Genomic DNA, 16,025 nt, shown 5'->3' on the forward strand with positions numbered 1-16,025 from the left:
CTTTTCTATTCAACACTACACTGGCTGCCTACCGAACAATAAAATGTAAACCAAACACCATCTCCATGGTAATATGTGGGTCAACTGTAATGAATATGAAGCTAATTGCCATATTTTCATGGATTATAATAAAAATAATGACCTGCAAGTCAGGATTTCCCTTGCTGGTAATAATAATCTCAGTTAAAGAGCTTCTGGTTAACAACAAACTGCCAGGCACATTTCCCCAGTGAATGACTTCTGCTTAATTAAACTTCATTGATAGAGCGGCTACGTATTTTACCAACTAAAAGCAACACCAAAGCCAGAAAAGAAAAAGCAATCCAACTTACAAAGTGGGGATACATCTGTGTCGACATTTCCTCCTTTAGGATTAATCTTCTGAGCTTGACTTGCAGGAACAGGTTTATACGATTGACCTGTGGCTCTGTACATGGCTTGAACCCAGAGTATTCTATCCTGCTCATCATCACTGGCAAATATCACAGTATCACCTTCTTTAACAGCATTGAAAAACATTCGACCACCCTGAAGACCTGGAACAGGAAATAGGAAGGTAATCTTAAATTCAAGCTACTTCTAAATCACCATCAATGTTTATCACATTATTCTTTTTCCTTTGAGTGTGTGTGTAAAAACATTTTATAGGTATTTATGCCCTAGAGATATGATAAAATCTAGAGCTGTAAGGATCAAATGCTAATACATGGAAGTAACATAAGCAGAATAAATATAGAAGTCATAGGAGAAAATATTTCCATAATTCCATTTCCAATTCAATTCCCATTTATTTCTTATTCATCTTCTCTGTGTCATACGCTATTTTGCATTTCTCTAACATACCCTCCTTCTAGGCATAATTTTCTTAGCTCTCAACTTTATCTCTTCTTGAACAGAGGCAGCTCCATACCTCTTGTCAGTGTCACTGCTCCTTCCCTGGCACCTTTCTCTCATTCCAGTGTTTTTTTTTGACAGCGCATAACCAGTACAGCACACGCCAGTCAACGTGGCTGCTCCAGAGACTTTTTTTATGACAACAGTGTTTCCAAACCCTTTCTAAGCATTAGTTTGCCATCTCAATTATTCTAAACATTGAGCCAATGTTCCCAAAGATCAGTTTTCAGTATCTTAGAAGTTTCAGATTCAGAACCTTTCACCGCATCGGTAAAGTAGAATCTCCTTTTTTCTACATGTATAACTTTAATTTCCCTTTGCTATTTTAATACTAACTTGTGTAGATTTTCTAGCATCTTCATTTTTTTTTTATTAATCTGAGTGATTTGTCTTTGGCAAGCACTGTCAACATTCACCTTCTTTTCTAAGACATTTAAGAATATACTTCATAGCATACTGCCACATGACTCCACCATAGAGAGAAAAGGGAAAGACTGACTAGAATTCATCTTTTTTTTCATTGTATCATATCTAGTCTTACAATGTTTTAGGCAACCTTAGTCTAAATTCATTGTTGAAGGTTCTTAAATCAAACTTCTTTCTAAAAGAACGTTTTTTCACACTAGAAAATCCTAGTGGAATGATTGTAAAGCCTTCAGGTGCTGCAAAAAAAGAACCTTAGTGGTTTTTTTTTTTTTTTTTTTGCTGCTAGAGCAAAATGAATAAATTGAATGAGCTGTTTTACACAAATATATTGTACTTCAAAATAATGAAAAGTACCTGTGTGAGGAGCTGTATAATCCACGGTGTATCCTTCGAGCTGCATCAGTTCCTGAGGCTCAGATTTCTTTTCTCTGTAACTGCACATTGCAAATGTGTACTGGCTAACCTGAATAAGAAAGGACTTCTTAATTCCCGAATCCCATTCTACAATTGTGGAACACATGGTACCGCTGCTTAATTTAGCCTTCAGCTTTGCTGAAGAACTAAACCCCATTTTTCTCCACAGAAATATTTACAGTGTAAATCTTTGCATTCTTTCCCCTTCCTGCCAAAAGAAGGTGGGAAAATAAGCCCTAAACACATCTCTCTGCAGTTTCCTGAAATACCACGTAGTTTGAGCTGTTGCTTTATGAAAAATTGAAAAGAATCACAGTAGGTTCTGCTAGGGAAAATACTTGGTATAGTGGAGGAGAAAGTGACAGGGAAGATGATGAAAGGAATGTAATGGCTGGGAGAGGAAATGAAGTCACTGCAACAAAACTGAGATGGTCCCAGTCTTAAATAAAGAGCTGGAAAAACTATCGACAGTTTCCCAATCTGTGAACACTTGAAACTTAAGGGATCTGAACTGACATGGGCCTCACAAACTTCGGTCACCAAGGACTGTAGGATACCTGGCCAACTCACTTGCTTTGGACTATAATATTTAAGGATAGATCAGGAGTTTGCCTGACAGGGAAATGACTGTCTTTATCTCAGTTGCTGAGTGCTCAGCTAACTATTACTTAGATTTCTTGCTTTGTCTGTAACTTCAGGAACGATCCTTTTTGAAGTAAAATGCTGACAGCTGATTGGAGCTTCATTGATATACTCCCTGGTGCAGTACCTTCACACCACTCCACCTCAAACTCCAGTAACTAGTATTGACAAAAGAGTTTTGACTCTGTAAAAGATCGATATTTTTGGAAAATAAGGATAGAAGGTGTGATTATTATCTGCATAATGCTCTAAAAATATGTCATTGTTTTAAGTATTTGGGCTTTTTTGAAACAGGATATGCTATGCAAGGCAGGGTATGGTGACTGAACATCCTCTACCACAGCGTGTACAGGCAAAAAGAACAAGGGTGACAGCTCTCTCCACAAGACTGCCATCAGGACTCAAGTTCTGAACTGATGGCTCCAGAACCACAGCAGAAGTCTACAACTGAGAGAAATTAAACATAGGAATTCTTGCAAAGGCAAGAACTGTACTTGCCTCGATGCACAAGCATGGAGGGAGCTGTTGGTTAGTCTTAAGTCACACACACCTCTAAATCATTTGCAATTAGAGTCGTATTTCACGACAACTGCCCCCTCTCCTTTTGCTTGTAAAATGAACCTACAGATTTAATCTTTCATACCTGGCACCACAGTAAAAACATTTGAAAAATTATTCCATTTTATTGAATGAAATGACCAGGCACACACCCACATCACTTGCATTTTCACATCCACTGTACAAACAAGCTGAGCCATCAAAAAGGAAGCTAGCAGGCTCTGATTGTGGAAATGCATAGGATGCCAATTTTTTTTCAGATTTCTTCAGCCACTATATGTTTTTGAAGGAAAGCTTGTGGAAGAGCTGGGCTACATGTCTTGGTTCAATTTTAATCTCACCTCTATAAGAAGACAGAGATTATAATGCTGTTGGTTTTACTTTTTCAAACATATTTCAAATGCATTTTTGTATTTTAAAGGATTGTTAAAAGACATGTCACAATTCATGTCACAATTTGTCTTACACTTTCCCCCTGCCCCCCCCAAATGAGATGTTTTAAAATCTCCTCACCAGAGAAACAAATGGAAAAACTCCAGACAACTTTGCTGGGGAAAAAAAAAGTCTCAACAATATAAATAAATAGAGAACTTGCCTCAATTGCTTACACTCACAATCTCTTAAACACGTTTCATTTTGGTAATCAGTGGCTGCTCTCAGCTATTATGGAGAGAATTACCACCATTGTCTGAAATTACACTTTTTAATATAGATCTATGACTGGGTTTAAGTATATTGTTAGTAGTTCATGGAGCCATAGGTAAGTTTTCCTTAGAGTTCAGCAAATCAGCATCAATACTTCATGCAATAATGGGTACTCAAAAGTCATGACTCTGTACAACACATTCTCAGGCAAAACCAGAATCAAGCCACCTTCTTAAATAGTAATTCTTGAGAGAGTTAGAGGCAATCCTCTGTCTACAACTACATTTACCTCAATTTCATAGTCTTACAGAGATCCAAAGACCTGACTGCCAGCTGTTCTACCTACTCTGTAACAAACTGGAAAACCATCAACCTGGGCATGGATGACAGCCGTATAGTCACAGAGATGTAGACATGACCTTATGAGGAGTGTCACTAAGGGATGTTGGTTGAACTCGATGTTCTTAAAGTCCTCTATGTGCCCATGGGGCAGAAAGACTCTGTTTCTTGTGCTGGAAGGAACTGTTAAAACCTGGCTGTGGTCCCTGCTACAGGGTGTCACTGGGCAGCCTGCTTCAGGAGTTCAGCAGCAAGAATCAGCCTCCGTGGTCGGCGTGTTTAGGAAAAAAATATACATGAAACAATGACTGTTTTTTTTGAACACTATAGCAGATGAAGCTAAAGTGACAGAGGTGAATCTGCACTCAGATTACTGGAGGAAGATATTACCAGACAGTAAAATGCAGCATGGCCAGCTGAGGTTTTATGTTATGTCCCCGTCTTTTTCCAGTTTGACACAAAAAACCTTTTAGAAAAGTGACTGGATTGTGTAAGGTGGAAAAGCATATATAAGGAAGAGGTTAAAATTTCCAGACTATAACCTTCTCATAACATTGAGCTGTTCTTTCAGAAACCACTAACAACTTCTAATATGTGTAGCAATAACGAGGGTGCATATTACTCACATCACGCTCCTGAAAAATCAACATTATTCATCTAATTTCACACCTGAGTTAAATTTCAAAAGCAAGTGTAAATCATACTGATAGCCTCTGTCTTGCAACTGATTTTCATGGCCTTAATATTTTTTCTGATGTAAGGTAAAAGCTAATCTATAGAGGAAGACTCATCAATATGTCAATAATATATCAATAAAACAGACTGATATTCATTACTGAATGCTTATTTCACACATATTGACTTCAGCTTATGTATCTCAGCTGGACTATATAAATGAGCCAGAGGTGTCTGGGCAGTAAATATTGATTTAACACAGTATTTTCTATATAGCCTTATTGAGTTGATAGCTGCTGTAAAATGAAATAGATGTCTAAATCCCATCACAGTTGGAAAATTCCTGTAATATTCTCCTACAGTATTTCAATTTCAGCATAGAAAGCAGAAGATAGTTAAAATTAACTTGGCTGGAATAAACTGATCTCCCAGGTGTCTCCGTATCACATGCACAGAAAGACTATGTGTCTCTCAGGTGCACTTTAAACTCAGATGATGCCTGTGGCTTAAAGGGAAAGAACAAGGCCTTTCTTTTAGTGAAAGGGGGGATGTAAAATAGGAAGAGTGTGAAAGAAAATCAGAAAGGACAAGGGACCATTCTAGCCTTTCTTTTTTCCTGTAACTTTTAAGTTATTTTCCCTTCACCTCCAGGCCTTACCAGCTATCCCATACAGAGATCTTTCTAACCTTTACAACTTAAGTCACAAAAATTCCTCATCTCTTATGGAGGACCTTGTAAAATCAGAAACCAAATAAATTCAGTAGACTTTCCACAAGATCCTGTTCAGCCTTATAACCATCACTCACTGATTATCAACATGGAAGCCAATTCCCACCGAAGCAAGGGAGAACACCATATTGACATCAAGCTGAGCAAGAATAAGATGCAAATATTCTCAGCTTTTAATTTTGCTTAAATAAGAACCTTGTTGAGAAGGTTGCTTTGTTTTGGTTTTTGTTTACATCCTTAAAATTTTCATCATTTAAGAGAAAGAAAGAGACCAGGTTTGTGCAACTGATAGAATGGCAGAGAAAGGAAACAGGCTTTTTATAAAGCATTCTTAGAAATCTTCGTTCTTAACCAAGCCTCATAAACAGGCTTTATCCTTTCCATGATGTTTATGGAGACTCACACTTTAACTGTTTTCTTTCAATAATACAAAGGACACAGAAGAACACTGTTCTCTGAAAGGACTCAGAAGAACATCAAATTTGTAATTGCAATCTTAAGCACAAACAGAAAATAATGATTTTTTCCAAAGACTCAAAAAAAAAAGATTATTTCTTAGTTTTGACCACTCAAAATCTACTTTTCTATTCCTATTCTATTAATCTCATGTTAACATCACCATTCACTAGCACGTGAAAATACAGTTACAGGCTTGGACAACAAGTTATGAAATAATGTATTGGGCCAGAACATTTTTGTGGCCAAGAACAATTGCTACACTACAATTTCTGTTACAACTGCAAAATTTTACCCTTTTTAATGTTGCAAGAAAAAACAACAAAAGCATGATTTAAAAAAAAATTATGAAAAAGGTATTAATAATAACTAATGTTGTTTTTATTAAATTCTAAAGTCAGGATTTTTTTTTATAGAATGAATGTAACAGTAAGTACAAGCCATTATGTGAAATATATATTTATTTTAAATTGAGTTCTGCTAGAAAGCTGTTAGTGGAATGTTTCAAGGTTTTTCTGAATTTCATTCAGAAATGTCTAGGTTTCAGTCAAAGCATTGTTCAGTGTAGGGACTCAAATATATATATATATATATGCAAAACTCAGTGATTCTTCTGTTTTCAACATATGTAAATAATAACAAAAAATAAATACCCTGGATACCTCTATGCTGTAAGAAGCTCGGAGCAGTTCCGCATATGTTGCCTGAAAATACTGATTTACTACTGGCTTCAGAAACCATGGAAAGAAAACTGATAGTCCAAGACTACTTTTAAATGAACTTTCATGGCAGGCTACTAACCTGAACAAGAACAAAGTAGCGTTTTTTCCATCGCTTCCAAACCTTTTGTCCTAGAGCGTACAAATACCTGAAAGAAAATAATAAAGGGAATGTTTTTGCATTAATAAGCAGCATGATACTAAGAACACCCAGTACCAGTGATTGTATCAATTTGCTCTACATACAGAGCTGATCAGTGTTGTCACATCTAAGAAGTGATTTTTTTTTTCCTTCTACTTACCCAGACCATAAAAATGCAGAGATATTTCTTTCCACTAAAAATCACATAAAAAGCAGAAACAAAAGACCTCATGTTTGAGAAGACTAATCTGTTTATCGCTTGTATTTCAGCAATTGCCTCTGAAAATAGAAAAACTAGCTTGAAGCAGAACACTGACTACGGAGAAATACCGAAAGTTAGAAAAGTTAAACTTCCCAACACTTTTTTTTTTCCATTTGGTTTCCTCAGATTTTTGTCAGTGTTGTTCTTGTCTGTGAGAAGTCAGTCACAGTGTCAGTTTGGGAAAGTGCTCAAGCAACAAGATGCCGGCAGACACACACAATTATTATTATTATTTTTCCCCAGAGTAAACTAGAATCTAATTTTCCAAATAGAAGCACTTCACTGTAAAGACTCTTAGATTACAAAGAGCTCCTTGTCACCTTGGCAATTTCCAGGCTTTGAATCAGAGGACCAGCCAGCGAGATGACAAAACCATAGATGTTGATACTGTTTGGTGGCAGAGGAAGAACCCTCATTACTCAAGAAGTTGGAACAGGTTTTATGGCATTACAGTGCCACTTTTTCCTGTCCCTGTGGTTATTTTGAAACTGTTGCTAGCAAAGACAGCAAGAGTAAAAGGATGAGCTGGGGAGTTGTAAGCTAGAGCTTATGAGTGGTAAAGATCTGCTGCTTAAAACCTGACAGCAGAGCAAAATATTACCTATGAGATGTCCCTTCTAGCCGGCCAGCTTCTAGCAAGAGCAACTAGTACAAATAGGAGGGTCAAGGGCAGAATAATGATCAAAATTATTTGGATGACTGAATACTGGCTTCACAGGGCACTCTCCAGATGACGCTGACATGTATGGTATGGAGAGGTTATAACTAGGATCAGAGATGGTTGGTTGGATCGTTGGTAGATGGACAGGTGCCTTTTGGCTAGAAGATATGATCTGCTACCCTCTACTTTCTGATCACCACTGGGGCTTTGATACCTGGTGGTTTTTAACTCAGTCAAAGAACAGAGCAATGAACCAACACCTCATGTGAAACAGGCCAGTAAGATACATTCAAAATCTTTTTTTCCACCTGTCTTGAGCATACACACAAGCACATCCTTTCACGTTTGAGGTATCCCAAAGGGTGCATTTTTGTGTAACACAAATGTTCAGCATACTGCTTATTAACCACAGTGGTTTGTCAGATGACGTAGTGGCTCCCTCATTACTATGACGCTGATATCTCGCCCTTCTTAAACTCAGCTACACCCATGTTGGAGCTTTGCCTTGCTTGGTTACTCTACTTTTTATTCCTATGAGAGGACAATTGGTTTCATGCACAGGATTACCACGTGATGCAGCTTCCTTTGAATAGTTCAGATCCTGACACACTCCTTTTATTGTAAAATTACAGAATCACAGAATGGTTTGGGTTGGAAGGCACCTCAAAGATCATCTAGTTTCAACCCCCTGCCATGGGCAGGGATGCCCTCCACTAGATGAGGTTTCGCAAAGCCCCATCCAACCCGGCCTTAAACACTGCCAGGGAGGGGGCAGCCACAGCTACTCTGGGAAACCTGCTCCAGTGCCTCACCACTCCCACAGGAAAGAATTTCTTCATCGCATCTAACTAAACCTATCCTCCTGCAGCCAATACCCATTATCCTATCCCTACCTGCCCTCTCCAGCTTTCCTGTAGGTCCCCATCAGGCACTAGAAGTCTCCTCTGAGCCTTCTCTTCTCCAGGCTGAACAAGCCCAACTCTCTCATCCTGTCTTCATAGAAGAGGTGCTCCAGCCCTCTGATCATCTTTGTGGCCCTCCTCCAGACTTGCTCTAACAGCCCTATGTCCTTCTTGTACTGGGGACCCCAGGCTGGCTTTAGTACTCCAGGTAGAGATCTCACAGGAGTGAGCAGAGGGGAATAATTAACTTCCCTCAACCTGCAGGTCACGCTTCTTTTGATGCAGCCCAGGATACAGGTGGCTTTCTGAGCTGCAAGCACACATTACTGGCTCATGTTGAGCTTCTCATTCACCAACACCCCCAAGTTCTTCTCAGGGCTGCTCTTAACCCATTCTTTGCTCAGCCTATAGTTGTACTTGGGATTGCCCCAACCTTTGTGCAGGACTTAGCATTTGGCCTTGTTGAACTTCACATGGTTCATCTGTCAAGGTCCTTCTGGATGGCACCCCTTCCTTCCAGCATGTTGACTGCTTATTATAAATTCAATAAAAACAAAGGAGTAAGAGTTATGCCAAAAAACCTACCAAAAAAGGGCCAACTAAGGCTTATTTGAGAGATAATAATGCTTTGCAACTAAGAAGTATTTACCTTACAGAGTGATAGGTGCATGTTCCTCCATAAATTAACAACTGTTTTGCATTTCATATACGAAGAATCAAAAGAGCCAGGCATGTTCCCCTCAATCAGAGCATTTACATTCCCCGAAGCCTACCACATTGATATTACCCCATTAATCTCTTAACTATTGCCGTAGTGAGGAAGGGAAATGACTGATGAATTTCATTCAGTCTTGAAGATTAATGATTGAGGAAGGTGTGGGGAGAAAAGTAAAAGGGTCCATATGTGGCTTTTGGCCTCTCTCAATCCTAAACCTGCCCTGGTCTTCATGATGACTCTGCTGCAACATCCCTCACAATATCCTGTAAGTTCCTCTGACATATATTGGGAGGACAGTTGCTCCATGGACTGTGACAACCAAATGAAAAGACACGGTCCACAAATGCTACAGTACAAATATCTTGACCATTTTCCCACCCTCTTGGCAGGTCTTAAATGACGTTTTAAAAGGTGCTTTTAAACTAATAGATCTTAAAAGAACATATGCCATCAGAGGAAAAAGTTGGTTGCTTTTTAAATTACTTTTCAGGTAAGATATATCACGTATGGTCCTGCAGTACAGGCAGAATTATCACAAGTTTCACAAGTAAATTCAAAACTATAAAATAAGAAAGCACATAAAAAAGAAATTAAATAACAATGTGCACTTTTTTTTGCCTCCTATAGATCACTTCCAAACTAAGGTGTTGAATGAGACCTTCCTTTAGAAACAAGTGAGTAGAACATTAACTAGCCATCTTTAAAACCCACTGGTCTTAGATAAGATTATGTAAGAAAGAAAATAACATTCATGGCACAAAGCTGGGATTTAGTGTAGTATTTAGTGTAGGTTACTTGGTTTTACAAATCACTGCAAGAACACAGTTATTATCTTATGTTAGTAATCATTCTTCTGGTGCCATGTCTAATGGTGACAGGTTTTTTTTAATGTAGAGAGTCTCAGCCATTACAAGGCATATATCCTGTGCTCATCTTAAGTGTGCATGCTCCTGAAAGACTCTAACATTAGACATCCTAGACACTGGGAACCCTGTTTAAATTTCTCTTTCCCATTTATTTCTCATTTTTGTAAAATGGGAAGCAAAGGACCTAAGAACCCTGGCAAATTTGGACAGTAATATCTAGGTTTTGTAGAAACTGCAGTTGATGTCTAGAACACAAAAAGTCCACAAAAGTCAGTCTCCAGAATTAAATAACACGGGTTTCACAACTACATCAGAAAATGAAGAGGTTAGCAGGTTGTAAAGTGAATAAAGTTCCAGAGCTTAGCTGAAGAATGTTTTATTAATATAGGGAACTGCATAATTTTTCATGGGTCTCTGAGAAATGTCAGCACCATAAACTGGAGCAGACCCTTGTGGTCACCAATTCAACAGAGCTGCAGCATGTAATTTCTCTCCCCATATGTGTTACGCCTTGTAGTCACCAATAAGCACTGCTCACTCCATCCAAAAAACCCTCAACCATACACAAGATGCATAACATTAATTCTTCAAGCTGTTTTAAAAAACTCTCACCAGCAACAAGAAACACACAGTAGCCACTCCTTCAAACAGTGTACCTTTCTTTAGGTAAAATAGTTTGTGCAGTGCAACGAAGAAACTGATGCTCAGAAGTAGCCAGTTCCGTATTTCTAAAAACTAACCATGCCATGTGCTACAATTTTTTCTCATTCTAATACAGGTTCAAGAGTTGGGATAATCTAAAATAATTCTTGAATTATTACAGTTCAGCCATACACTGGGAAAGAAGATACCTAAATAGTTTCTGAGCACTTAAATAGTAATTGCTTATTACTAAAGAGAGTTATTTTGACATCTCTTTACTGAGAATTTAATAAGTGGACTGACAAGAAGGTAGTAAAGATTGGTTTTCTGATATATGTAGAAACAGATATAGATGGCAGACTTCTATTCTGTAAAAATATTTTAATATAACGAATAAGTTATACATGACAACTGTATCTGTACATGTGCAGATTAGAAGGCATACCTATAGCTAGCATGCATATGCTTGGTTGTCTTTTTCAGTCTTTTTATAATGCTCTTAGGAATTTAAGACTAATATAGCTACTTTTATACAGCACATTGAAAGCAGAACCCTGATCAAACATGTTGACTCATTAGATGCTACCCCAATGTAAAGATTGTGTTTGTAGCAACACAAAAATGCAACCCAACATATGAACCAGGCAGGCTCAGGAATGACTTTCCTGAGACTTTTGCTCTTAAAAACAGTTTTACAATTTTCTCTTCTTCCACATTATTCAATACCCCTTTCTTTCTTTTCACTCAATCCCAAATTAAAAGTAAAACTTGGATTTATATAACGTCACAGATTTACTTGATGATACCTCACAATCCTTACAATAAGGTAGAACTCCCCTCCCCAACATTTCTGGAATACAGATGAAAAGACAAGAAATTACTTTTCCACTACAAAACAGAGAAACACCAGGATAAAAATGTTTTAAGTATCATTGTGTTTCAGTCTGCATAATTTTTTCCTCCAGAAACAGGAGAAACTGAACAAGCATTTTCTTTAAAAAGTCTGAGCATCAATATATTTCAAATATATGAAGGCTGGATATTCCTCCAAGCGCATTTCCTTGCATTACAAAGATGCAAAACCACATTGCTAAATATTATAGTTCAGTTTCAATTATGTGATGGCATACACAGGAGAGAAGATGGCAGCTTATTTGCTCTAAGTCCATGCTGAGAGAGTGCAGGGTTCTACTTTTTGTGGAAAAAAATCAGCACTAATGAATAGCTGAAAAACATAATTGAGTGTGGAATACCGGAGCTATTCACTGCTGGAGAAATGAGAAAGGATTTACTACTTCTACAGAGATCATTTTTAGACAGGCCTTTTTATTCTAAGGAATGAAGCAATCTATCTACATCTTGAATGATAAATTCTCTACTTGTAAAAGGCTTCATTTATCACAAACAATGACAAAAAATATAGAAAGAAAAATCAATACGTGTAGCAGTTTAGTCCAGCAAAGGCCTTTCTTAAAGAGAAACCTCAGTCAAGGTTGAAAGAGCAATTAATGCAGTCTCAAAAATCTGGGCCACTCTGATAGAGTTCGGTTAACATGTGGCAGAAGTAATCATCCACTTGTGAAAATGATTTTCAGTTCATTCTCAAACACCTTTCAGACACTCATGATCCCATTTAACTGACAACAATACAGGCTATCTGTGGGCATCATTGCATTCGCTGTGAGAGCCAATGGGGACCAAATGCCCACAGGCACTTTCAGTCATCCCTGCACGCTTGCATAAAAGGAATCTTCCTCGAACCACATTCCTTCTTTTATTTAACCCTGCAAGATTAAGACGTTTTTTATATTTCTTTATTTATTTTTTTTTTGTCTTCAGTTGAGGACGAGAGAGAAAACCGATTCAAGACAACAATATGACCCGGGTCATAAGAAACCTAGCTGTAAACATTCTCGGATTCATTTTAGTACTTTCTGCGCTCTCGAGAAAGAGAACTAAATAAGGCTTCAACAGATGGAATGAAAAATACCAGCCTAAACTTCTACTGTAATTATGCCTGCTAAGGATAAAGAAATGCTGAAGAATGTCAAGTAATACAAACACCACAGCCACAGCAAACAGTTCCATTTATTCCAATGAGCAAGACGCTCCCAGTACGCACAGGAAAATGTGTGGGCTTTTCTTGCCCCCGCCCCCTCCCCCCGCCCCTGCCCCCAACAACTTTTCACTTACAGCATAAATGGTTATTGGTACCCTGAGAGATCAGATATCCCTGGATTCTTTAACAGTGATATCTTACTGCACTCCAGAGCGCTTCAACATTTGTGAATATGCATGTCAGTACTTAAGGAACCTGTGAAGTAACTGCGATGGCAACTTGAGCATTATTAATCCAATTTATTTCATATCATGAAACCTATTTGGTATGTAAAGAGGGAGTGTTTGTGAAGACAGAAAAACATCCTGTAGCCTTGAGAGAATTCCGAGCAACAAAAGAATGAAATCCTTCAGATGTAGCAGAAAAGTAGAAAGTGTAGAAGGATGCTAATGTAATCTAATTGTCTCGTAAACAGCCAAAAGCAGCACAACTGGGAAACAGCTGGTGCTGAGGGGTGCACATCCACTCCTGGTGCTTTTTGATGCAGCTTACTTTGGATTAGCTCTAGTCTGAACCCATGGCTAAAATAGCTATGAGCAGTTGCAGCATATTTGGGAGCACCCCTGGGGCTCATCTCTTGGTTTAATTTTGTCTATAAGGGGAACAGTCTGTGAACACAAACCCCTCTGTGAAACAAAGCACAGCAAGCAGGTACAACCAAGAGTTCGGTTTTAAAACTGAAAATCTTAATTTAAACGGTAATGTTGATGCAGTAGAAAAAGTTTCAAAGACACCTCTCTCCCCTGAGCACCCGGTTTGGCTGTGGAAACAATTCTTTACATTGCCAGACCTTAAATCATCTCAGAATGATCCTCAGCACCCAGAGGCATCAGGGCATCCGGCCCAGGCATTGCTCCATGTCACTTGGAAGCATATGACACCACAATGTGATAGAAAAACTGGTGACCCTTTTACCAGCCAGGCAGTGATATTATTTGTGATCTAGAAAGCCTAAATGGCCGAGGACCTGTTAATATGAAAAATCTACTTTTGTTTCTAGGTCATACACAGCCACTGACGGCATCAGTCAAAACACCCTGCTCAGTGTCACACTGGTATACAACAAATCAATGAACGGAGCTGCCAGCTGAAGCAACTCCAATTCTGGAGTCCCAGAGTTGAAAATAGCCCACTTTCGGGAAGAGTGGCAGAGGCTAGTAAGAGCAGTGAGCTCTTTTAGTAATGATACTTGGCTTTGGTTTTCTCTGGCTGGTTATGTATTTCTTTTCACTGCCTGGAAAGATACTTTTTAATTGATACAGCTTTAATTTAACTAGTTCAGCAGAGCTAGTTTTGTTTTGTTGTTTGTTTGGTTGTTTTTTTTCTTTAGTAAAGCACATAAGCAGAACAAAATACACACAATTCCATCCTAAAAACGGTCAATTTAAAGTATTTTCATAACATTTGTTGTCATCATCACTAGCAAGTATTTTAAAGTCCTTCTGAATTAGTATAAAGAGGTACATCTGACATAGCAAAGAAACAACAAAATATGTTACACCTGGCAGAACATATTTGTGATTTGAAAAAAAGCACAGAAATGATGTTAATTAGTCTAGCAATTTCTTTCAATTTGTGCCCACAGAAGATTATTCAGAATGCTATGATATTTCAAAACTGTTTTTTTTTAAATCTTGACAGCTACTTTTTTTTTTAAAGATCCCTAAAATAACCCAGTTAAAATTACAATTTTAAAACATCACCAAAATTTCAAAACAAATGAGTTTAACAAGTCCTAACACACATTATTTTCTTAATAGGAACACTGCCTGACACTTGAGTAGTGCTTTATAAACTTTGGGTAATTACTCCTTGCAACATGCCCAGTGCGGGAGGTTAACACTATTACATTAGCTTCAGTGGGAGAGAAACCACAGTGGAGAAAAGCGGGAACTGTTCAGGACCTGAGGTCCTAGAGCAGCAGAAGAAACATTCAGGACAGCTTCACCCTAGCCCTCATCTTCCAGACAGTGGAAAATACGTTTCAGAAGCCTATAAAGCTGTTTAGCCTTTTTGGCCCATTTGTTGAAACACATAAATCATTGATGAATTAAAAAAAAAATAAAATAAAATGGTCTGAAGGGAAACAGAAAATTAAACAGGTTTTGACCTTGTGACTCCACTATGCCACTTTCAGTGACCATGTTTCCCTCGTATTTTATACGGATCCAGTATAAACTACTCAGGGTGTATTTTATCATCAGGGCTTTGCAAATTACCCTTTGGAAGTGTCCTCCCATCTCCACTGGCTATACCTCATCCCTATAGTGCCAAGACTCCAAACACAGGTGCTAGAGCTAGTTGCCTGAAAATAGATAAAAGGAAGGAGGTTTCTGTGCCCAGGCATCATGAAAAGTAGATAACGCGACATTCACAGGAAATGTTTGCTGTTTGCAGTCTGACAAAAATACTCATTCTAAAGCCCAGTTGAGAATAATATACGTTGGGGTGCTCTTTTCAGTCAGTACTATGACATAAAGCTTGTGTGGACGCAGTGACTGAACTTAGCTGGTGACGAACAGAGACTACACTGACTGTAAAGATTCCAAAATGTTTGGCACACTTGAAAGGAAAAACCAACAAAAAAACCTTTTTATTTGTGGTACCACAGAGCAGCCCAGAATGGAAAGTGCTAGAGAACAATTTAAGCAACAGTGGGGAAAATGCAGTTACCTTCTTGGAATTGAGATACAATCTTTGAAATACCTGTCGCTCCCCACACTGCAGAAATAAAAAGCTTTTTTTCTGGGAACTACATGATTTTCTTCTGGAGTAAAAGTTTGACACTTTGGCTCCCGTACATGGACACAGACATAGTAACCAATGAATACCACTTCTGTCTCCATCCAACACACAACAGCAGAAAGCCGCATGATGCTGCCTGTATCAGCGGTGCCGACTGTCTCCGCTGCATGTGTAGCACCTCTAAGGAATGCAGGAACAGTGCCAGACATTAATTTCCATTCTCGCACAGCAATGCAACTGTTGTGGCCTGTTTCCATGAACTCAAATTAGTTACATTTCATTGTGCACTTCAGGCATTCCTGGGCAGGTTTGTGAAGGAGAAATTCAATTGCATGGAATGTTAATGCACGCAAAGAACTGTATCTGGCTCGGAAAGCCCTTGCTCTGCAGGTGGGTGGACTCTGAAAGAGTACTGACATGACTCTGAGAAACTTTCCCAGTCATCTGTTGCTGGCCACAGTGGGAGCTAT

The 16,025-nt window shown here is 38.5% G+C and overlaps 1 protein-coding gene across 6 annotated transcripts in view; it reads right to left on the bottom strand.

Moving 5' to 3' along the window:
• The window catches only part of CADPS2 (calcium dependent secretion activator 2), a gene marked incomplete at both ends in the record, with an annotated part of 308,165 nt that overhangs the window by 109,674 nt on the left and 182,466 nt on the right, over positions 1 to 16,025 (bottom strand). For all 6 annotated transcript variants that reach the window (XM_084274517.1, XM_084274519.1, XM_084274514.1 and 3 more), the window contains 3 exons: positions 333 to 536; positions 1,675 to 1,783; positions 6,581 to 6,647. In XM_084274517.1, the coding sequence (XP_084130643.1) occupies positions 333 to 536; positions 1,675 to 1,783; positions 6,581 to 6,647 (380 nt within the window). The remainder of the gene's footprint in view (positions 1 to 332; positions 537 to 1,674; positions 1,784 to 6,580; positions 6,648 to 16,025) is intronic.

This window comes from Gallinula chloropus, assembly GCF_964237585.1.
Source record: "Gallinula chloropus genome assembly, chromosome: 1".
In the NCBI taxonomy this organism is placed as follows: domain Eukaryota; kingdom Metazoa; phylum Chordata; class Aves; order Gruiformes; family Rallidae; genus Gallinula; species Gallinula chloropus.